This window comes from Cyprinodon variegatus, unplaced genomic scaffold, assembly GCF_000732505.1.
Source record: "Cyprinodon variegatus isolate N-32 unplaced genomic scaffold, C_variegatus-1.0 Scaffold451, whole genome shotgun sequence".
Classification (NCBI taxonomy): domain Eukaryota; kingdom Metazoa; phylum Chordata; class Actinopteri; order Cyprinodontiformes; family Cyprinodontidae; genus Cyprinodon; species Cyprinodon variegatus.
In genome coordinates, this window is record NW_015150904.1 from 681,898 (window position 1) to 705,262 (window position 23,365).

At 34.9% G+C, this 23,365-nt stretch overlaps 2 protein-coding genes across 2 annotated transcripts; both read right to left on the minus strand.

Annotated features, from left to right (window-relative positions):
* Positions 1 to 306: 306 nt before the first annotated feature.
* gda (guanine deaminase) lies at positions 307 to 13,123 on the minus strand. The gene is made up of 14 exons (XM_015389167.1): positions 12,962 to 13,123; positions 11,252 to 11,340; positions 10,912 to 11,083; positions 10,168 to 10,255; positions 6,477 to 6,582; positions 4,079 to 4,106; positions 3,331 to 3,438; positions 3,142 to 3,249; positions 2,949 to 3,046; positions 2,779 to 2,846; positions 2,460 to 2,606; positions 1,370 to 1,488; positions 1,246 to 1,273; positions 307 to 1,135 (listed from the first exon to the last, which is right to left on the minus strand). The coding sequence occupies exons 1-14, from the start codon at positions 13,088 to 13,090 to the stop codon at positions 1,068 to 1,070; spliced, it is 1,356 nt and encodes a 451-aa protein (XP_015244653.1). The 5' UTR covers positions 13,091 to 13,123; the 3' UTR covers positions 307 to 1,067.
* A 7,803-nt stretch (positions 13,124 to 20,926) lies between these two features.
* LOC107093867 (uncharacterized protein C9orf85 homolog) lies at positions 20,927 to 22,383 on the minus strand. The gene is made up of 2 exons (XM_015389175.1): positions 22,235 to 22,383; positions 20,927 to 21,673 (listed from the first exon to the last, which is right to left on the minus strand). The coding sequence occupies exons 1-2, from the start codon at positions 22,366 to 22,368 to the stop codon at positions 21,439 to 21,441; spliced, it is 369 nt and encodes a 122-aa protein (XP_015244661.1). The 5' UTR covers positions 22,369 to 22,383; the 3' UTR covers positions 20,927 to 21,438.
* Between the last annotated feature and the right edge of the window lie 982 nt (positions 22,384 to 23,365).

A 23,365-nucleotide genomic window follows, 5' to 3' on the forward strand; every position in this document is an offset into this window, starting at 1 on the left:
ACCACAATTTAATGTAGTGTGGGGCAGTATATTGCATTTGATCTTTTCTGCCCTCTAGTGGCTGAGCTGGTATTACCTCTTTATGTAAAACTATTAATAATGTTCTAAAAACTAGATTAGACCCACATGATGAGGCTGTGTTCTAAATCAAGGTGTTGACTGAACCTATCATATTTTTGCTATGAATTAAAATGTCATCCACAATCTCAAATGACAAACAGAAAAAATAAATAAGTTAAAATCACAAATAGCTTTTAGATGTTTCTTTATTCATTTTTATTATAGTTCATGTTGTGTAACAGATCAAAACAACAATGAGAATGATCTTAAACACAAAAAATAACTCAGTCACAGCGTGCAGTGTTTAGATTTAATTAGCAACCCTTTCAGTAAAAAGCAAACTTGAGTTAAATACTGTTAATAAGAAAAGTGAAAAAGTTTGCTTTCTTCTAAATTCAATATTATTTCAAAAGTGCATATCAAAATATTACAAAATATATATATATATAAGATCAATCCTTTATTGGTGTATGCCCAAAGATGTAAAGAACTAAACCAATTTAGTCACTGATAAGGTGACTAAAAAAAAAAGATCAATTTCTCTTTTCACTTCAACACTTTTTTGTCAAGGCTGTATTTTGTTGGAGTGTCCAGTGGTTAAAGCTCAGCTTCAGCTTCTGCCACAAGGAATCTTTCAACACAGAGGCCTAAAAAAACGGCATCAAAACTACTGCAGTTTCTGCACCCTGAGTACAATGAAAAGCACCAAGTCATATGTTACTGATTGTCGTAATACAACTTAATCAATGTGTGCAGGAATAAAACCTTTTTTTTCAGTGTGGATTAATTAGGCCTACTATACAAGAAAGAAGGTGCATAAGTAGTAAATAATACTGTAAATCTCTTGGGTAATGATATCTTGGAAAAGACAAACTTCCTAGTATTTAAAAAGTGCCTTGTTTCCTGATTTAAAATCTACTGATTCCAGACTAAATTCAGGCTTGGCTTAACTCAGGCTCTATTAAATAATCTGCCCTAAAATGTCCTTGTGAGGAAGGTATGTCTGCTCATGGCTTTTTCAAAGGCACCACTTTTCTCCCAGCAACAAACACCTCCATAATGTTTCGATCATCACCTGTGAAAAACAAAAAACAAAAAAACAAATGAGGGAACAGTTACACGTGTGAGAATCGGAAGACTAAAACCAAAACATGTGAATGAAACCAAAAAGAAACCGTAGCTCACCCAAATTCAAGAACTTCTCCAAAAGAACCTGAATGTCAAATGATTAATGTTGTAGTTAAGATAAACTCTTTGACTGATTTGACTTTAGGTCTTACAGTAATATATTCAGATATTACTCTGTTACCTTTGGATTTTCATCTTCGATCAGGTCGATGGGTCCCCCTGGAGCAGCCACATTAACTCTCAGGGCATCAAAGTCTTTTCCCACTTCAAAGTTTCCAGTTTGCTCATCCAGGGAGAGGGCTTTAGACAGAAATACCAAATATTTACAAGTCTGTTATGAAATTAGGGATTGGACTTCATTCCAATTCATGGGGCGCAACAATAACAAATTATGGTCTAAAAGTAAAGGATCATTATATGTATGTTTGAGAGAAAAGAGCATACAAAATGTGACTGTCTGCCCTTTAAATTAACACAATGCAAAAATAACACGGCTAAAAGCATCAGTTACAATAGAAAGTGTTGTTTTTCCTTCTCAACAATAAATTAATCCAAAAGAAAATTTCCAAAATGGTAAAGAAACAGAAGTTTAATCCAAACATACCTCTTCACACTATATTGTTGAATAAAATGTGTATCAAATTTGAGCAAATTTGAGCAGGGTATCCCCACAGCTTTATGCCACCACCACTATGCTTCCCCTTGAGGATACCATGATGTGTTCAGAGTATGTACGCTGTGTAAGTTTTCCATTACACAAAACATTTTGGTTCTAGACCGAAAAAATGACTGTGGTGCCAAGAGAGTTTCTTCCTCAACATATTTTTTCTCAACCCCTCGTGGCTTTTAACATGAAAAATAAACCAAGTCCTTGATTTACTTTACTCCTTCACAAACATAATAAATGGTATTGCACATTTATTTTCCCACTGGCTGTGGATTTCTCAATTTCCTGTTATAAGATTTCCTGCTTCTTTAACGGATCCTCTTGCTGCTTAACCCATCAGTTTAATTTAATCATCTAAACATTGCCCTGTGAGACGTTTAAAGCTTGGGATATGTTTTTTAAAAACTATGCATTGCAAACGTTTCAGCTTTTTATCTGTAAAACATCCTTAAAAATGTGTCCCCTTCCTTTCAGGTTTCTGTTACACACCACTTAATGTTGATCTATTACATAAACAAACTAATTAACCACAGTGAAGATTGTGATGGTAATGGAAAATGGCTTTGTAAGGCCATGTGAAGCAACAGTTCATACTGGTTCCTACCTTGGCTCCCTCCCAGTGTGGCCAGTCTGAAGACCTCCTCAAAGGTGAGCGTTTTGTGTTTTGGGTCCTGGATGGTCAGGACTTTGGATGAGTCCAGGGCTCTTCTCACAGCATCAAGCATAGATGAGGAGTAGCCTCCTGCTACATCTGATGCATAACAGAGAGAAGGTTACAAACATTCACTGGCATGTATCTTAGATCTCATTTGTGTTGGACGTTATAGTTTATATACCTGCCAACGAAATGAATTAGAAATCACAAACTAACTTCAAAATCCGATGTTTCAGACTATAATGTGGGATTAAACTCTTTCACTCACCTGTACCCAACCCTAGCTTCACTTTGTGATTTAGAACGTTGCGTACATCCAACACTCCGCTGCACAACCTGGTTAAATAGGGAGACCATTATCTGTAAAAAAAAATCACTTCATATGTTTGTTTACTGTCCGGACTGTATCATCAGCCCTGGGCCTTTGCAAAGACTTACGATATGTTTGAATTGGGACAGTGGGACAAAGCAGCTCCTGTTTCTCTGAATAGAGCCAATTCTTCATCACTGAGGTGGCAACCATGGGCCATAACCGTCTGCAAGGCATTCACATTGAGAGCATTATGACTAGTTTATTCAATTTTTATAAAAAGATTCACATTCTTGCTCCTGGATGAGACTGTGCTCCCACCTTGTCAGTTAGAAGGTTACATTTATTATAGATGTCTGTGTAAGACCCTGATTTGGGAAAAAGCTGCTTTACAAGCTCTACTTCCTCCAGGTTTTCACTGATGTGACTCTGAAATAAATTAATAGAAAACAATCCCTTTAGGTTCAACAATTAATGTTCTCTGCTTTCAGGTCGACCATAAGAACTCACCTGAATATGCAGGTTGTTATTTTTGGCAATAGCTCCCAGCTGAGCAAGCAGGGCTTCTGTGCAGGATGGTGCAAAACGTGGAGTGACCACAGGCTTCACCAGAGGGTACTGTTAGGACCACCGATTCCCCCCCAACACACAAACATAACAAACAGTCAGACAACAGAGCGGATCCATTTCTTTATATGAATTCACAGAAATATTTCACCCCAATTTTAAGAAATAAGTAAATGTATGAGATAAACAATACGTTATTTATTTAGATCATTCAAACACAAACCTAAATACCTAAACCTTAGATGATTGATATTTATTTGTATCATAAATCATATTTATTTCAAATACATAATCAGCAGGTTTATGTATTTCATCTTTATAATATATACTTACTCAAAATTTATACTAGTGAGTGTATTTATTTCATAAAGACATAAAGATTATTGTTTGAATTACATAAAGGTAGCCTGACATAACAAGTACATTTCATTTATTTGATATAAATATGCTAATTAGTGTTCATTTTGTGATGTATGTTATGTATACTATATAATTTATTAGTTCTAGACACATAAACTAAATTAATGGGCTATATTAAATTAATGAATATGCATCATTTAAGTTTTATTTAATAGGTTTGTGTTGCAATTTTTTTTAAAAAGTACATGAGAATTAGTCATGTAAAAAATTCTATAAATCTTAAAATTTGGGAGAAATATTATTTTTGAGTCTTTTACAGGCAGAATCCTACCTTTTTGCTCAGAAGTTCTTTGATGAACCTTTTGGAGAAAAACAATCAAACAAACATTGATGTGTATGATTAATCAGTGATGGATAATAGGTGCAGCACATTTGACAAACCATTGTGTATCTATGCTGAGAAAAATATTAGATAAACACTGTTCTATCAATTAAACTGTTAATTGACATAAGTGCACAATATAATGTCCCCCAAAGGTGCAGGGGAGTATTATTACATCAGAAAAGATGGACCTTCTTTGTGAAATAAACATATGTGTGGTTGAGATAAAACTGGAAATTTAGAAGTAAACAATCGTTGCTATGATAATTGTTTCATCATTGTAAACAGACTCCGGAGCGTGAATGTTCACATTAGTAAACAACTTAACAGCTGTTACAGGGCTTGTTGAAATAATTTGGTAAAACTAAAGTTTCCCCCTCTGGGAATTTCTTCAAGTATTCAAGCAAAGCAGTCTGCTTCACATGAATAAAATCTTCATGCCAAATAGTTTATGGTCGGTATGGAGCCAGTCCAACAGTCACTATGATGCTTGTTAATCAGAGGACCAAACAGAGTCACATGGTGCAAACAACTAAGCAAACACACAAGGTTGAACACCATTTAAAAACTGGTTTGCAGAGAAGATGGAAAGAACAAGCAGCGACTTGAGGCTGCATGCCATCATGGTTTCAGAAGAAAACTGATTTGCAGTGCACAAATAGTAGTTTGGCATATTTAATAGACATGGAAGCATTTTTCCTACAATAATTTGATAACTCATGAGTGAATTTTAGATGCAAGTTATTTTTTCCTGTTTTGATATGGTTTCCATACAGTTGGCTTCCTACCCTGATCGGATCTGGTTCCCCCAACTCCAACTATATCCAAGTTTGTGAAAATATAATTCTTCAATTTCATTATTTGAGTGTAGCTAAATGGAGGGTTCTGACACTCATGTTTCTTGTAGATCTAATGTTGATCCAAAGGAAACAGAAGCAAAGTCCAGAAGAAAGCACAGAAAAACCAAAAACCAGGAGATGTCAGGGAAACCACACATGAGGAGCTAAGAAAATAAGAGGAACCAGCAAACAGTAACTGAAGAGGAGGATTATAAATGGGAGACTGAATAAAGACTAGTCTAATCAGCAGATTAGGAGCAGGTGTGGACAGAAGAATCTAGAAGGGAGCTAGGAGGAGCTGGACGCAAAAAAGAAACCTTAAAAAGAACCAAAACCATGACAATAAGATGATTAAAGCAGATTCATTTTTCAGGATATAAGAGTCTAATACTAATTATAATGCATCGTGGTGAAACTTCTACAGTTCCCTCTCAAACTGTCCAGATTTGCTGTTAAAATGCGTTATGTGTCACACCCAATGGTGAGTAATCAGTTACATTAGCAATTTAGTTTTACTGCAGTGTACTTTAGACTTCAGTAATAATGTGAGGTATTGCTACTTTGACTTGAGGCGCATGAAGAGCAACCTTTATAAGAATAAAAAATCTAACAGTCAAACACAGAAAGACAAACCTTGTTTAAAGGTGCATTCTTGTTTTTACATGACTTTCTATCTGCTGAGCCTGCTGGGCAACAGGTCAGGTGAATACACAGCAAACAGTAGATAATGTCACTGGAGGTACTTTACTCTGTTCAAACATATGTACGTGATCTACTGTAAACATTAGATTTATTCAAACAAGATCATTGCAAATGTGTTTCTTCCGTATGATTTGGTTATTTTTGGTTATCTGTTGTTTGGTTTAGGTTTTAATTTTGGTATTTAAGGTTCCTGAATTTGTACAGAACTTTATTTGTCTTTCTAAAAGCGTTCTTATCAAATATTAAGTAAAATGTCACCATCAGTTACAGGGTACTTTAGTAGCATTTTTATCGAATACTTTCTACCAAACAGCTTTTGACTTACTTGAGTAGGATAATTTTAGTAGTGAAAAGAATGCATAGATGCTCTACCCACTTCTGGTGATACCAGTATGCGGTTGCAAATAATATTATTCCTCCAGACAAATTATTCTTGTCTGAAATGAAGGTGAACCTTTAAACACAACCATTTTGCTCCCCAATTAGACAATGTGGATGAAAATAATGAAAATAAAAATCTGCCTAAATGTAGGACCGGAATCATTCTAACTCAAATGTGGTTGGAAAATGGTGTGAAATGGTTTACATCCGCAAAATAGGAAACAATAAAAAAAAGACTTCAAATGAAACAAAATAAAATCTGGGAAAATATGATACAATAAAAAATAAGAGTGTATAGAAATATTGGAAAATTCTAACTTTCCCTGCTGTGAAATCACTAATGACAACAAATATTGTTCATATAAACAGTTTTAAAACTGTTCATGTTTTTTGATGAGTCTATAAATGTACCGAACAGCACTCACCGATAGGTCTCATCTTGAGACTCTTGAGAGGTTTCTTTGTAATGCTTTACAAAGTCGTTTCTGTCCATACACACCTTACCTACTAAGGCACGCTGCCCAAAGTCATCTGCAAATGCAATCAGAACAATAGAATTAGAAAAATAAAGTCTAACATCAGATGCTATGAACATTATTTGCTACACTGCTAATTAGAAGTAGTGCTTGTATTTCTCTATAATGTTTACAACTGCAGTTAAACCCAAAAATATTCATACCACTTTCATACTCGGATTATTCATTTAACTAAGGATTTATCTCTGATAGTAATATGACATGTATACTCTAAACCAGGGGTGCTCAAGTCCAGTCCTCAAGAGCTACTATCCTGCAGCTTTTTGATGCATCCCATTTTAACACACCTGGATCAAATGAGTGGCTCGTTAGCATGCCTCTGCTGAGCTAAAGGAGGGGATTGAGCCTGTCAATTCAGGTGTGTTAGAGAAGGGATGCATGTAAGAGTTAGAGGATGGTAGCTCTTGAGGACTGGACTTGAACACCCCTGCTCTAAACAATAATGAAACCAAATTAAAAGTAATAACATGTTTTTAGGTTCAATTTAATTAACTATGACATGTTAAAAATGATACAGAAAAGCTTTTAATAATGGTGGAAAAGCAGATTTGCATTGCAGCAATCAAATACCTCTTAAATTTGGTGAACAGCTTTTTGTATGTGCTATTTTTAGACTCAAATTGCATTGATAATTTTAATAATAAAGTAAATCAATCCACTAAGTTAATCACAAAACATAGATCAATTGCCCATAGACTGTTTTAAATACCTTTTTTAAGTAATTATGATGGTTTTCCAGATACAATTATGTAAAAAAAATAAAATAAAATTAGGACTACAACATCAAAATAAGCCAATAAAAGCATACTAGGGTTAAAAGAAAACTAGCTTAAAAAAAAAAAAAAAAAAAATTACGACTACAACATTAAAATAAGCCAATAAAAGCATACTAGGGTTAAAAGAAAACTAGCTTAACAGTTATTTTTAAAGGGTAATTTTAATTGGATAAGTGAACCTCATTAGGTTGCATATTCTAATTAATGGAATAAAGTATATTCCAAAAATTCATGGAATATTTCTGTATATTCCTCAGTGAAACGTGTTCATGAAAATGAATTAAATCTGTTGTGGTTATGTATAATTTTGAGCCAAACTGTAATCCCATGCATATCCTATGTCTTGATTTTGATGTGAATATTCTTTGCAGCAGATCAAAGCCTTTCTTGATTTGTATCATCAATTATAAGTAGAAAGAAATTAAGTGATTTGTTTTAATAAGAGTTGTGCAAGAAGAGACATACTGCAAAATTATATTGTGATATTTCCATAAAATATGTTTTTAGGTTTGAGATGGACATTTTGAATCTCGCTCCCCTTAATCAATAAGTACCAATCTGTATCAAGATGATCATTTTATTTGTTAAATGTGCTGATATGGATAACTACAAATGGCAGGAACGGATGGACTAGTACTGTAAATGCACTTTGGTATCAATGAGAGAAGTTTAGATCTTTTTTTCTTTCTTTTTCTTAAAACAAGATTAAAGTTAAGCTGTTTTCATCTTTAACACTTTAGACACTGTTCCTTAAATGCCATATTTCAAAAGAAGAACAAGGACAGGTATTACAATACAACACACAAGCCCAACCCTTGTTCACCTCGTTAACCTGCCTGCCTGGTGATAATCACATTCTTCACTCTGAGTAAAGCTTTTACCCTGCAATTATACAAACACACTATAGCATCTACCTTATCATTGCAGGTTAGAAGTTACTACTTCAAGTACAACGGAACAAGAAAAACACAAACACACAATTGTTTGTATGTTACATTACAAAAAAACCTTTACCCTGGGGTTAAAAACACACAACACAGCCTCACACAGTTGCATGAATGTGTTTCAGCTGATCTAAAATGCTGAAGCCACTAAAATTAAAAAGAGAGATCTTTTAGCTTTAGCTATTTACAGAAACTGTTAAATTTGAAATTTTTATTCTTGCATACAAGGCCCTAAATGATAGAGCTCCATCTTATAAGAGAGGTCTAATTGTTCCTTGTCTTCCTAACAGATAATTTCACTCCCAATCTTCAGGCTGACCAGTGGATTCTATAATTTAAAAAGTTAAATAGGAAGCAGGATCTTTTAGCTATCTTGCTTCTCTTCTGTGGAACAAACTACTAGTTTTAGTCCGTAAAGCAGACACCCTGCCTACTTTTAAGGCAAGGTTTAAATCTTTCCTTTTTGATAAAACTTCTTGTTAGTGTCTCAGGTCATCCTGTCTCATGTCTATACTTAGACTGCTATAGACTTAGACTGCAGGAGGACATGTTTTGACATGCAATGTGAATTTATTTATTATTTTATTTATTTACGTGTTTATTTGAACAGGGACAGTGCACATTAATAAAAATTTCTGTAAATGAGCCAGTGTTAGCTAAGTAGCTAATTTTCAACTGTAGTCACTGGACAAGGTTTAAAATGCCAACATAATAAAACAACAACATTAAAAATTAGTGCAAACAATAAAATACATAGTTAGTAATCTACATAAAAGTTGGACATTGATCTGTAAAAAACAAAGACATTATTACAAATATAAGATTGGCCCCTATTAATAAATTAAATTGCTGTGGGATGATGGGGCAAAGACTGCCCTGCAAAGACATGCTTAGCATAATTTAAGTAATTTTATTGTACAGTTTGTTTTTTAAAAGTTATGGTAACTTAATCTTTTATGAGAAGAAAAACTACTTGAGTAGTATGAATTTAATGCAGGATCGGCAGGTTAGTCAAAGTTTCTGTACTGAGTAATTTTGCTAAGACTCTTCATGGGTAAATGCATTCCAGTTCAGCAATAAGCCAATTAAATGAAGCTGGAACAATAAACACAAGTACTTCCTGTAAAAATCCTGGAACATGGATATGTGCTCAGACCTGTTCTTATGTCTGACAGTTGGCTACATAAAAGCTGGTGAGAAAAGATCAAAGATCAAGGTCCGATGACTCTGCTTACATAAATGACAGTTTAAAGCTGCCAAACCTGAACTTGATTCAGAGCATTTGCAGTGTTGCATTTTTATCCCAGTATATGTCCACTGTTAAGCAATGCAGCGAGTATGAGATAATAAGAACAAGGCATAAAGGTGAAGGATCAGTCTGCTTTCAAAGACATTTCCCACTGAGCAGAGAGTAAATACAGCAAACAAAAGTAAAAATCTGATCTGCCCGTTTCATCTAGAACATGTGATCCTTACATTCACGTTTGTTTATGTTGCACTAATTTAGACAATAATAGTGGAGCTTAATGATTTTTAGCTGAGACAAATTAGGCAATTATGAGACACGTCATTGTAGATGTGTCACAAGACACTTTAGAGGACACATTACATTTTCAGAGGTTCCACTTCCCTCATCAGTTTATATAAATAATATCAGAGCTACAAAGCTTAAAGTCCGCCATAATAATCTATTTATGTGTATGTATGTAGTTTTTATAAATGTTTTCTTTTTATTTTTTTACCATTGACGAGGACAAAGCACCACATGTATGTTACAGGCATAAATCATTCAAGAGGACAAGTTCTATCTAAACCATACATAATTTGATGTTAAAGTGCTGGTCTGTGTTTGAACCTTACTTGCAATCTGACCAAGCAGAAGGGATGCATCAGTGTGTATGGTGGCAAAGTAACATGCAGTGGTTGTTCCGTTTCTTAAAGTCCTTTTCTAAGGAGGAAACCCAAGCATTAGTTCATGACAGTGTTACTCTGTAATTTTTGGCATTCTCTGTTAAGAAACTATTGTCCTTATAATAATTTTCTTTTTCTTTTTTTGCATTATGAGCCTGAATTCCTGGCAGATTTAACATAAATTACATTATTTGTTTTGCTTTCGTGAAAAACTAAAACTTTCCAAACTGTTTGTAAGGAATTGTCAAGCCAGGTTTAAGCTATGTAGTGTTTTTAGACTACTGTTTGCTTAAAAACAACCCCACTGTTACACAATGTGTTCGCTTATTAAAAAACTAAACAAAAAAAAAAACAAAATATGGTGGATACATTCTAACCTTTTTTTGACTTATACTGTAGTATAATCAAGTTAAGGTTCAATCAAAAGATTTCAGATTTTGAGCCAAGGTCCAGGATCCTAATACTGAAGCGGTCCATATAGGAATTTGTGAATTAAATATGGTCTGTTAAAGTTGCAAACATAACTTTGCTTTTTTTTTGCTACCATCCAGCAGAATGATGCCATGGACTCGTATAAAAACCTGCAAACATGTTTCAGGACAGATCAAATATTTAATTGTATATAGGCTAAAATCTGCAATTATTTCCTCGTCATGTTCTTTTAAAAAATGTCTAAAATGAGAATAAACTCACCACCACTTGGGTGTAGACCTTATTTGCAAACTCCAAGTCCTTAAAGCGTGACTCCACGGGAAAAGTGTAGTTGTTGAGCCACTGCAGCAGAGGCATGTCCAATGCTGTGCCTGAATAGCTGTATTGGGATGCATGGATGTGGGTGTCTATCATTCCAGGCATTAAGAACTCACTGCAGGACAACAAAATACCAACAAGCTGTAAAAAAAAAAATGCTCTAAAACCTCTAATCAATTTCCATTATAGCTAAAAATTTACATTTTAAACTTTGGAGCAAGCTTTCTAAAAGCTAAGTATCCCAAACAATTTTGAATCAAGATAAATTCACACTTTTACTCACTGTTGTTCCAGTTGAGTGACTGCAGATGGGTCAAACCCAAAGATCTGGGACAGTTTCTGTAATTCCTCTCCTCTCTCAATGAAAGCAATCTGATGGGAGACCATGAATCAGATCACATTCAGATCATTATAGACTTAGACTTCCTTTTTTGTCATTGCACAAAAAACACAAGGTGAATCTTGACAACAAAATGTCGATTTCTTGGCTACNATATATATATATATATATATATATATATATATATATATTGCACTGAGTTATTGCTAAAAGAAACTGAGTTATTGCTAAAATGAAATTGAAGACAAAACTAAACTAAGGTGCATGTATTGTCCATGTCCATGAGTGGTTGGTTTTAGTGGGGGTTGGGGGTGGGGGGGGGTGCTGAATAGCAGAGAGCAAACGTGGGTAGAGTACTCAAGATGTGTGCAGTACTACTTCATCATAGTAAAAAGTATTTGGTAAAAGGTTTCTCGGGTACTGAGTAACTCATCATAACATCTGATTTATTATTTAAAATTATACAATAAGATGGAGTAAAATGCAAAGTCCTGGTATTTTCAAGGTTTTAATAAAATCATTTAAAATATAAATAATATATTTGATAATAATTTCTCCAAATGCAGGCAGAAGAAACACACTTTTACAAATCAATGTATTTTCATAGTATGTAAAACAATGAAAAGTACCTCCAAGAGAGCTAACATCTTATAAAGATATTACTCAAGTATAAGGAGAAAATATGGTGCACTAAAGTTACTCTATAAGTATACCTCTGTCCAAAAGCTGCTCACATAAATGTAATTAGGCTTGTTATCAATTTCTAACAGAGACATAGTTGCTATATTATTCCTGTTAAGTAAACAGATCTGCACACTGCTAAAACAATCCTCTTCTCATTTAAAGGATGGGCTGATGTCTTATAGATCAAATTTATAAATAAAAAAAAGAAGGATGGAAAACTATTTTATGGAAACTCAGGGAAAATCATTTCCAACAGGAAATATAGGCATATTTGTAACTATGTATAACATGATCAGTTTTGTTGAAGGATTTATGAGCAATTTTTGCAGATTGTAAAATTTTTAAAGGATTTTATTTGCTTATATTACCAGATTTTGAATGATCAATATATGCTACATTGTTTAAACAAAAAGTGTGATTACATATTATATAATATTGGATTGGATGGATAATAGATGCCAAGAGAAACAACGGAAAGTCACAAAACTTCAGATTAATATGTAGCATTTGAGTTTTTATTAATAGTTAGCATCCTACTGCGCTTTGTATTTCCTTAAAACTTTCTATCAATGATTAAATCACAGTTTTGGTCGGATCTTTGCCACATCCAATCAATCCAAACATGTAAACCGGAAAAGCAAATATTTCACAATGTGTTATGTTTTTCTTTTATATCATAGCTCCATTATTCTTTAATGTATTATAATCTACTGTACAGTCAGGAATAAGCAATATAGGCTACTTGTTATTATAAGTATTCCTGTTATTTGATCCTTTTCCTGGGATATTTATCTAAACTCTCAAAGGTCAATTTTGTCATTTTACACAACAGAATAAAGCTTTATCTCAGCTCTAAAAATATTTTTTTTCTTTTAAAAAACGCTGTGTTTTTTATATTATGAGCGACAGCGATCCAATCAAACAAAACTTTAACGACAGACATAATAAATAGAATATGAGACGCAAAACCTTTCCATCCGAGTTCACTCCCAGCAGCGCATCCTCCAGGACCTGCAGCGCCTCCTCAGGGGTCGAGTGCACTAATGTTCCTCTGCAGACGAAGCTAATAACGGTACTAGATTTGTTAGGAGTCTCCATGTTTCTATCAGACCACCTTGAATGTGTTAACGGAACGGAGAGGAGGGCCACCTGCCGCAAAACAGCGGCTTTTATTGCCTTTCGCGCAGTGCGCACACACCACCCACAGGAGACGCGCCTCATCCGCAGCCAATGAAAGGAATGCATGAATTTAGGTAACTATTGGTTACTTACTTATTAATTACTAGATATTCTGAAAAAGCATCAGGAGTTTGGGTGTGCAAATAAAATTAGATTTCTTACGTTTCTGATTTTACTAGACTATAATCAACCTAACATTATCCATACTCCTTCTAGTTGTAGGTCTATAGTAGCTATTCTTTTAATTTTCATTGACATGTCTCATCAATAAAGTTGGTTATTCGAAATACAGATGCAAACACGCAAAAAAGCTGATGTGAAAATAAGGAATCAAATGACACTAAGAAAAGGTTCCTCTGATTATTTTGAGAGATATTAATCATTTTGTAATTTTTTCCCCCTTTTTTTCCTTTTTCATAATCAACATTGCTTTTATGTGATTTTATCTGCTGGAAGTTTATTTTTGGGTCAAAGTTCTTCTTTTTATTAAAAACCAAACACAATGGAATGATGAAGCATTCCAAGTGGTGCAAAGAGTGTTTATATGAGGAGGGGCGATGGAGAACTATATTTTTCTTATAACTTGGGGCAATTTACCCAATTGAGGCGGGATTTGATGCCACAGACTGTCGGGTAAAAGTCATGTGCTCTTACCAGCCAGCCAAAGGCACATCCCTGTGGCCATGATGTAGCCAGAACTCATCATCAGTTTGAGGCACAGAATCCCAGTGTCACAAATTATTAAAGCAAATCTGAAAAAGTAATAAATTATATTGTTCCAACTGGTCAGCTATGGTTTCTCTGCCAGTGCATATCATCATAACAAACGTAATGAGAACAGGACCAGGAGCCCTGGCCCCTGTTGGCCCCTCTCCAGAGCCACCTGAAAAGAGGTGGTTCTGTTGTCTTGCAACTGGGGAGACGAGGAGCTTCTACTCAGAGACAAAGAAGCAGCTGCTATTGCAATCATTGGCAAAATAATGTTTTTCTGGTATTGATTTATTTTTTTTTTTGGCTTGAGCATTGTTTTTGTTAATCTGTTTTCAGTTTGTGTGATTAAGCTCAAATCTGGTTTAACGGTCCAGGATCAGTTGAACTTCTGCCTCTGCATTCAGATGCAAACAGTGAAGAATGTCGACTTGACACACAGATCTTTGTTTTCTGTATAAAAATGTAGTTTGTCTAATCTAAACCACTGAGTCAAATACAAAATAACTTGCTGGCAGCCGTCTCATTTCATACTCAGATAGAACACTACAGGGCAACATTGACGTATATTATAAATGCTATTCAACACATAGTTATCAGATATCAATCTTTTATATCATTCTTAGTTTTACTTCTGCATTTTTAAAAACTCCCATACACAACAATAATGTTATTCAGATTTTAGGATGGAGATAAAGAAAGGAAGAGAATAAATTATCAGAAGAGCTACTGAAGTTATTCGTTTATATTATTAGATATTAGCTTTATAGACATAAATTGGCAAGATGTGTAATTTTATACTTTTAAAAATATTGCTTCTTTGACTATGTGACCTAACTGAGAAAACTACAAAAGGACATGAGGCATCTTCTATAAAGGAGACCAGTGATGGTATCTAGTGAAAAAAAAAAAATTATGATAAAAAAAATATATATATGTGATCTCACTATAATATAGTGAGATTCCGAACACCTAGATAACCAGAATGGTTTAAATTTCATTTGATCACCTGTTTATTGTGTCTTTGGAGGGAATTATTTCAAGTCAGTCACCACAGAGGAGAATGTTGAACTAAGAAAGAGGAACAGAGAATGAGAGAACAGAAACTCTGTAATAAAAGTCTTCCTTTTTTGAGTCCATTAACAAGACATATAGACATGAGCATGAAAACAATATCTATATCCAGGGGGGTTGAGGCACCTGTAATGTCACTGCATACCTCCAAGGCTAGTTCCACCCCTGCAAGCTTATTAAAAGGAGGGATAATGTTATTTTAAAATCCCAAACTAGGAAATTATTCAGTCATATTTCTGAGCAAAACTAATAAGTACTGACATGTTTTATTTTAAACAAAAATTAAGTTTAGATGCAAATTCAAACAGAAAGGCTCCTCGTCATGCAGCTCTGTTCTAACCAATCACCATCTTTTCCCTCTTCATCCAATCATCCCATATGGCTCTGCATAAAGCTTTCAATTGACAGACTCCCCTGGTTTTCAGCTGAGCTTCGACCCCCATGTCCTCCATCATGTTCTAGAGCTCCTTTGGTTTTCCTTCTCCTCTGGCCTCCACTCCAACACGAGGGTCAGGATCTAGGAGGCAGACATCTCTAATCCCATCTCACTCTTCTGCTGAGGTCCAAGCACCAAAGAACTGCCAGATTCATCAATAAATCTAACTTTTCTTTGTGTGTGGGTCTCTCCAGGTTGAAATCATCTTAAAATAGAACCCAGCACAAGTAAAAAAAACACCACATAATCCAAAGGGAAACATGGTAATAATTAGTATCATGCTCTGGTGTTGTTATTCCTCAGATGAAGGTTTTTGATGAAGAAGAATAAATCAGTTCATGATCTGTTTTAAATACCATTCATTTTACAATATAAAACATTCAGGCTGTGGTGTGGTGTAGATTTTATTTAGCAGCATCACAGAGAACCCAAGCAAAAGTCAAACCAACAGAGGAATTACTTTTTTAGACCAAAATGAAAGTTTTGGAATGACTTAGAGATCAAAGTCCAGACAGAAAATCATTGAGCATTAAGTCTTTGGAGGTCCCTAAAGGGGTCTAAGGATGAGAGACATTCTCTGTGACTAGTTAAGAACTATTTCAAGGTTCACCAATAAAAGTCTTAACGAAGAAGACAAAAGGAAAAAAAATGGATTAATAATGAGCCCGCCTTCACACATTTTTTATTTATACACAAAAATAGTGAATTATGTGTAAGAAATGTTTTGAAATGATTTATCATGCTTTTATTTTCTTTACATCATAAAAACCTCTTTAACCATCATGTCTGCACTTTTGATTTCTCCTCTAGCGTTAAGGCTGGGATATTGAGTTTGGTCACACTGTTCTTTTCAGCATTTGGTTAATCATATGTCACCAATTGATGATTGATTATATTTAGCTTTTTTCTTAGATCATTTAGACTGGATCTTTTTCCGCCTCTTAACTTCAGGGCTAATGTTGAAACTGATTATATTGTTTTAAGATTAGGTTTTTAACTTTCAGTCATGAGTGTGTCACAAAGCCATGTGAGAACATCAGGCTGTACTAGATGTTCATCCCATGAGATCCATGACTAATACTTATGTTTGTCTCAATGATCCGCTGCAATGAGGAAACAATTGGTGGAAAGTTAACACATTCCTTTAAATTGATCAAACCCACATGACAAATTAGATCATATTTTATTTTTGATGATAGCAGCAAACATGACAGCAACTAGTTTTTTATATTACCTAACATCCTTGTGTGGCAAATATTTTGTAATATATGAGAAAAAAACGGAACCTGAAATTGTCAGAAAATACCATCAACTGTGTTCAATGTGTTACAGTTATGTGTTGCTTGGAGAAGTCAAAATCTATTTTGTTCAGATCAGTTCATTTAAATTGTTTTCCATTCTATTTGATTCCCTTTTTTAAATCATTTCCAGTGGTTTTGGAGGAGCTTCCAGAACAGAGCTGCAATTCTGTATTTGGTTGTTAAGTTTCTTTAAGCCTGCAACAGACTTCTAAAACATATATAGCATCTTGCTGAAGGACCTAAGCCTCCTTAAGAAGTGCAGACTGCTCTGCCATAGGCGTTGTTAGCCCATTTTGGGGGGTGCTGAAGCACCCCTAATTACTCACTTCATTCACCTGCTGTTTTCTCTCCCTTCTTTAATTATTATTGATCTTATTCACCTGCTCCCTCTGCTATATGTATGGTTCAGCCCAGCAATCGGGGCCAGCTCCGCCCCTTCTTATAGATGGCCTCACAGCTGTAGAATCTGTTGTCCAGGTGAACACAAAGGTATTTATACTCCTTCTCCACTCCTACTTCTTCTTCCATTATCTTATTTGACTATTATTCCTATCAGGATTAGATAATTATGTACAAACCATGCCATAAAGCAGGTTAGCACCTCGTCTTACTCAGCTTCTTGTCCATCCCGGATACACGCCATGTGTGACTCTACTTTGTACTGGAAGTCAGAGGTGTACAGAGCAAAAGGAATGGTGAGAGTATCTTCCACTATGGTGCTCCTGTGTCCCTATCTGGTTAAACACTTGACCCTTCTGTCTTACAAACACTTTGATCTTGGCAATTGTTGAGGCCTCCGTCTGCATTTTCAGGAATTTTTGACAAAGCAAATCAGACTGAACCTAAGAAATGCTGTGGAAATCGAAGGAAATGATCCCCACACTGCTGTCTGCCTTGTCTAAATGAAAATGGATTTGTTCAAGCACGTTTGACATCTTTAAGTCCAACTCCACAGAAGTAAGCAAACTTTAAGGGGACCTGATGACTGTCTGCTTTCTCAGGTTGATTAAAAGGAGTCTTTAATGGACTTTCATATTGCAGGATGTCAGGGAAACACTTGCATAGTTATTAAGGACTGTTGGCTAAGTGTTCTTTGTAACTGTAAGAAAGCAGGAGGTCTCCCATAACACTGGAACCATCTCCTGGATGAGGCTAAGGATGAAGAAGTGCTGTAAAATCCCACAGAGCTGCTCTGCACAGGCCTACAGGACTGTGGGGCTAACACCATCAGGACCTGGAACCTTATTCTAAGCTCAGTCTCTGCAGAAATCCCTTCATCTGACTTCCAGAGATAGACAGGTGGAAGGCAAAGGGAGCAGCGCCATCTTCTGATTTGGTTGAGAACAAATATAAAAGCAGGCAGGTCCATAGGAGATTCCATAGTCCATGGGAGATTAAACAATTGGGGAGTGAGAGCGTAGCTTTGGGTAAAAGGAGGGAAGATGTCTGAAGACTATGGGAGTTCAGACTTCCACCCGTCCAATCATTTTTTTTTTTTTTTTTTTTGCTTTAAGCTGGTGATCTTCCTCATCCCTGACCAAACATCTTTGATATTGTTCTGCTGGAGCTTGCCCTCCAGCTTCCTCCTGTATACCTCCTTGCATTCTCTTATGTTGATCTTAGATTGATACTATATACTCCTCAATAATTCTGTCTCCCTCCCCGAAGGCTCTTTTTTTTCCTGTTTAGTAATTCCTTCAGAACAGTGATTATTTTGGGTTTGTTATATGGAAATGTTCAATACGGGGCAAGACTAATTTTCTTCTTCTCCCTCTCCCTTTTTATTACTGTTCTGCATCCTTGGTCTGGGGTTTGACTGGACCAGAGTAATAGAAGAATGCCTATGCATAAGTAATTTTTCTCCACATATCATGTAATTTACAGTCTTAACGGCTACAATGCTTGCAGTCATTCCCAAAGTTAATAAACCCCAACCGCAGATAAAGTGCAGTAATTTGGTATAGACTATTTTTAAGCAGAAAAACTTAAAGCGTGCAAATATTGAGGAACCATCATTTCACAGTATCATTGTGCAACTTCAGGAAAAATTACAGTTCCTTTATTTATTTGCTGCCCTCTTCACTGCTATGAAGCAAAATGTCTGATGACACTCTTTCCAAAAACTTGAATATTGCCTCAGTAACTTTTAAAGATTTATTACAATTTTGGCCTTTTTTTGTATGAGGAAGCTGGCTGACAGTTTTTCACACCTTGATATAAGGTGTTGACCTTATAAGGTCAGCTGTTATATGCACAAATAAACATTATCTTTGATCTTTAAACCCAATCAGTTTTCAAGTTAGAATAGGAAAAGATTTGCTTGATAACTATAGCTGAAATGCTCAATTGTCAGTCGATTGTGAGAATATTACCGTAGACACCTTGAATGGTTCAGTGTTTTCAGGGTTCAGAGATATTAGTTGTCAAACTTTGGGAAATAATTATGAGGCCAATACAGCTGTTAGTAATAATAATATTAAAAAAGGAATTTGCTATTTACATAAAACTCAATGTTTTGATCATGCCAACCAATTGTCTCTCAAGTGAGAATTATGTAACTTACAAAGATTTTGTTCCTTTTAAAATACTTTAAGTGTTTTTTTAAGGGAAAGAATAAGGTATAACAAGAACATATTTACAAGCTGTTTATGACATGGAGGAGGCTTATACGCACAGAAGAAGAATAAATGTTAAGTCTGGGAAATTGCAGCCAATGAGGAAGTCTTCCTGTTTCAGCATGTGATGTGAAATTATGGATCAGTTTTCTAATAGAAATTAGAGACAGTCAAAACATCAAATCATTTTATTGAAAAAGTAAAAAAGAAATTATTCGAATAAGGACAATTCTTATTGTAGCGTTGAACATCAGTTTTCATGGGACTTCAGCATACAGTGCACCTCGCCATGTTGTCATCATTCCTCACCATGGCCGGTTCTAGACGAGGGCCAACAGGGGCCAGTGCCCCTGTAGATCATATCCTGGCCCGTGGTATGGCCCCTGTGCTGAAGACATAATACTAAAAAGAAATTCTAATGATGATCTACGCTGGAACAGACATGGTCACTGATAGATCCTTTGGAGCTACTTCATTTCTTTTCCTTTACAAATTCTGTTTTACTAATTACTCAAAAACAATAAGGTGATAGCTTCAGTGGTAGAGATAGGATCCCAATTTTCCTCTACTAAATGTTTTTTAATAGAAAAAAAATTCTTTAATTTTTACAGATGAATTTTAAGTTTTTCTTGAATTCTAATTTAAATTTGATAGAAAACGGTAGTTTTAACTTAAATTAAGTCAAAAATATTTAAAATTCCTAAATTATAAATCTATATTGACCTCATAAGAAATAGAATTTTTATCACACTTATCATAGTACTATATTTTATTTTTACCATCTTATACTTTATTCCCTTCATGCAGCTCTCTTAATATATTTGAATTCCTTGCCCTTTTTTTATTTCATGCTTTTCTGTGCCCCCGTTGGCCCCCTCCAGGCCAATTTGTTCAGCTCTCTGATCAACCAACCGCTTTGGACAGATATGCTGCACAGGTTTCACCAGCAGCCTCCTCCTCACACCCCGCTCTCTCTTGTTGTTCCTGCGCAATCAAAGACATTCTAATCCGCACATGGTGCAGAAATTGTTTTGCCTGCTCGCTCTCACTGGCATTAAAAAAATACCACCTCGCAGAGTCTAAAATCCGGGATGATTTATCCGACTCGCGGGCATCCGTGAATAACTATTGATATCAGGGAGACTCCCGGGAGACTTGGGATGTATGCATCTATCCCAGGGATGTTTAGCAAAGTTTTGCTGATGAACTGGTAATTCTCTTCAGGTGTGTTGAACCAGAGACACATCTAACAAGTGCAGGACACCAGCCCTCGAGGACTGGACTTGAACACCTGGTTTTAAAAAATGGGTTGTTGGAAATTATTTAGTTGTTAAATAGCAAAAGAAGGGCACTAAATAAGTTGTACTTTGACCCACTCCTTTTTGAACATTGACATATTTTGTATTTTTTTTTTTAGGTATGTTTGTTTTCTTGATTTTGTGTGCTTCTCTTTATATTATTGTGATTACCGGTAATAGTTGGAAAACACACACAGGTGGGATATAACCATTAATAAGGTAAAACAAGTTCTGAAGTCAATGGATTCTACTGGATTTTAATTCGAGTGTCATTGTAAAGGAGAATCACAACACAGACACAACTTTTCACTTGTTTTTTATTTATTTTTTTTTATTTTACAAAGATTTTGGAACCATGCATTACCTGGTTTTGTCACAATTACGCTTATTTCCTCTTTGTCACAAAATGAGATAAAGTTCAATGATATAAATATGTACGTAATGAGTGTATAAGTATTTAAAGGAAGAAGCACGTTTTAGCTTTGAAAATTTGAAGGGAATAAAAAATATTAAATGAACTGAAAAGAAAAAAAAAGGATGAAAAATTTGAATCTTTTATGAAAAAAAGACTGTTTTCATCATACTATTCTGTCAAAATGTAAAATATTTCAAATTTGACTCTAGCTATTAACCACCTCTTCCATTAGGGTTGAATTAGTTGCAATAAACAGGTAACTTATCAATAATACAAAATATGATTAATCAACCATCTGTAGATTTCATCCTATTTTCCTGCAACATCCAGAATCTCTGTTGTTCCGTCAGGTTTTTGGCCGAACGTCTAAAATATCTAATTCTGTACAGAACTCAGTCAGAACATATGGAAAGAAAAAAGTTAATCTTTAACATTTAGTAGAGACACATCTGGGATAACATCACGTTTGTTTTGTGTGTTCTTCGGTTTTGAGTCTATGTCAAAGTCTGCTTCATCCTCAAAGTCATCATCATCTTCATCATCATAATCTTCATCAGAGTCGAAATCCTCCTCCTCTTTTTTCCCTCGCTTGTTTCCTTTCTTTCTCTTTGGCTCTTCCTCTTCTTGTTCATTGCTATCCAGGTGTGAGTTCACCCTAATGAGTGACAGAGAAATATAAGATAAGTCCTGATATTTTTTGTCATTAAACCTGTGATATACATGACAATATTTCCTGAATTTTACAATGACAACTTGTTTTTGTAGGAGATGAAATGATAAAATCTTCCTCATAACTTTTTACTTTTTATATTTTATATCCATATTTTTATGTTAAGTGTATATATTAGTCTATTTTATTGCATGCCTTATACCCACAATGTTTTAGATATTTTTTATAATTTTATTTACCTATTCCATATTATATGTTTCATGTTGCACGATTGTACCATAAAAAAATTCCTGGTTTGTGAACTCCTTCACTAACAATGGCAATAAACCTGATTCTGATTCTGATAAATGGTGGTAATGTGTCTCATTGTCCACAAGAGGGCACACTCAGACTAGCTTTGTTTTGTGTCCATGCCCTTACCATGCATCTCCATATAAGGACTATCCTGACCTAACAGCATCATATAGAGCAGGATGGTCTTAATTCTAATTTTAATCTGCAGAGAATTTGGGTCAGAAGAAAACACAGAGCAACTTTTCCACTCACGGTATAACAATCTCCTCATTCTTCCCACATTTGCAGCAGACGTCAAGCTGGAGCGAACAGGGCTTGCAGATGATGTGATATGCATCTCTTATAGTCTTTTGAGAGCACTTGACACTGTAAAGAGAAAACCCCATGCAGATTGTTATCAACCATTTTTTTAATATATATTTTATGCACATAGAGAACATGAAACATTTGCAAACACTATTAAATGCAACTGTTTATGTTTTTCACTGATAAACTAGAGAGCTACTAGGACAAATACTGGGTTTCAAATGCTGTTTCAAAACAACTACAGACAGTTCAGTATGGAGCTGTGTTTACACTCACCCTCACTCTAATAATAGAAAAAATACAAATATGAAAGAAAACAGGTGGAAACTATTCAAATGCTCAACTTTTTGCCATGTAAGAAACACTCATATGCTTCCTTTTGGGAATATATGATGTGGAAATGTTAGGGATATTAAATAGGCTGTATATATTTACATATTGGTTGTTTTATGTTTTTTTTTTTCCTACTGCAGTACTTTGTTTTTTATTATGTCATCTGTACTTTATTTTTTAAGGTTTGTTCAAAATGCTGAGATGGCCCTTTCCAGACTACAAAACAAATGTACCTACGGGTATCAACAAAGTTACTTTGAAAGTGATCATCAAGGAGCCTTTTGGGTGAAATGTGGGGAAGATCTTTGAGTTAATTTTGTTTATTAGTAGGCGTTTTAATTATCTGATAATGAATGTAATAAATGTACGGTAATGATTTCACTTTAGAGTAATTTAGCTCTTTAGAAGATTCAACAATGTTTTATGCTTCTTTGTGTGGAGTTAAAAATCTTGTTTATAGGAATGTCAAAATCTTAGAAGTTGTTTTTCTTCTCTTTTAGCTTACTTGATGTGATTCTGATTCTAATTAAGTGTTTCTTTCTCTGTAACAGTAATCAAGGAAAGTGGCAACGTGGCAATTCCCTGTTCATTTATGCCTTAACAACAGAGCTGATCATGTTTTCACAAAGAACCTAGCTAGCTTGGACAGCTGTTTTCTTTTTGCTTTTTTTTATTGTAGGTTTTTGGACTTTAACCTGATACGCTGATTCCAATTTTGATGGATAAAATTTATTTATTTTTTTT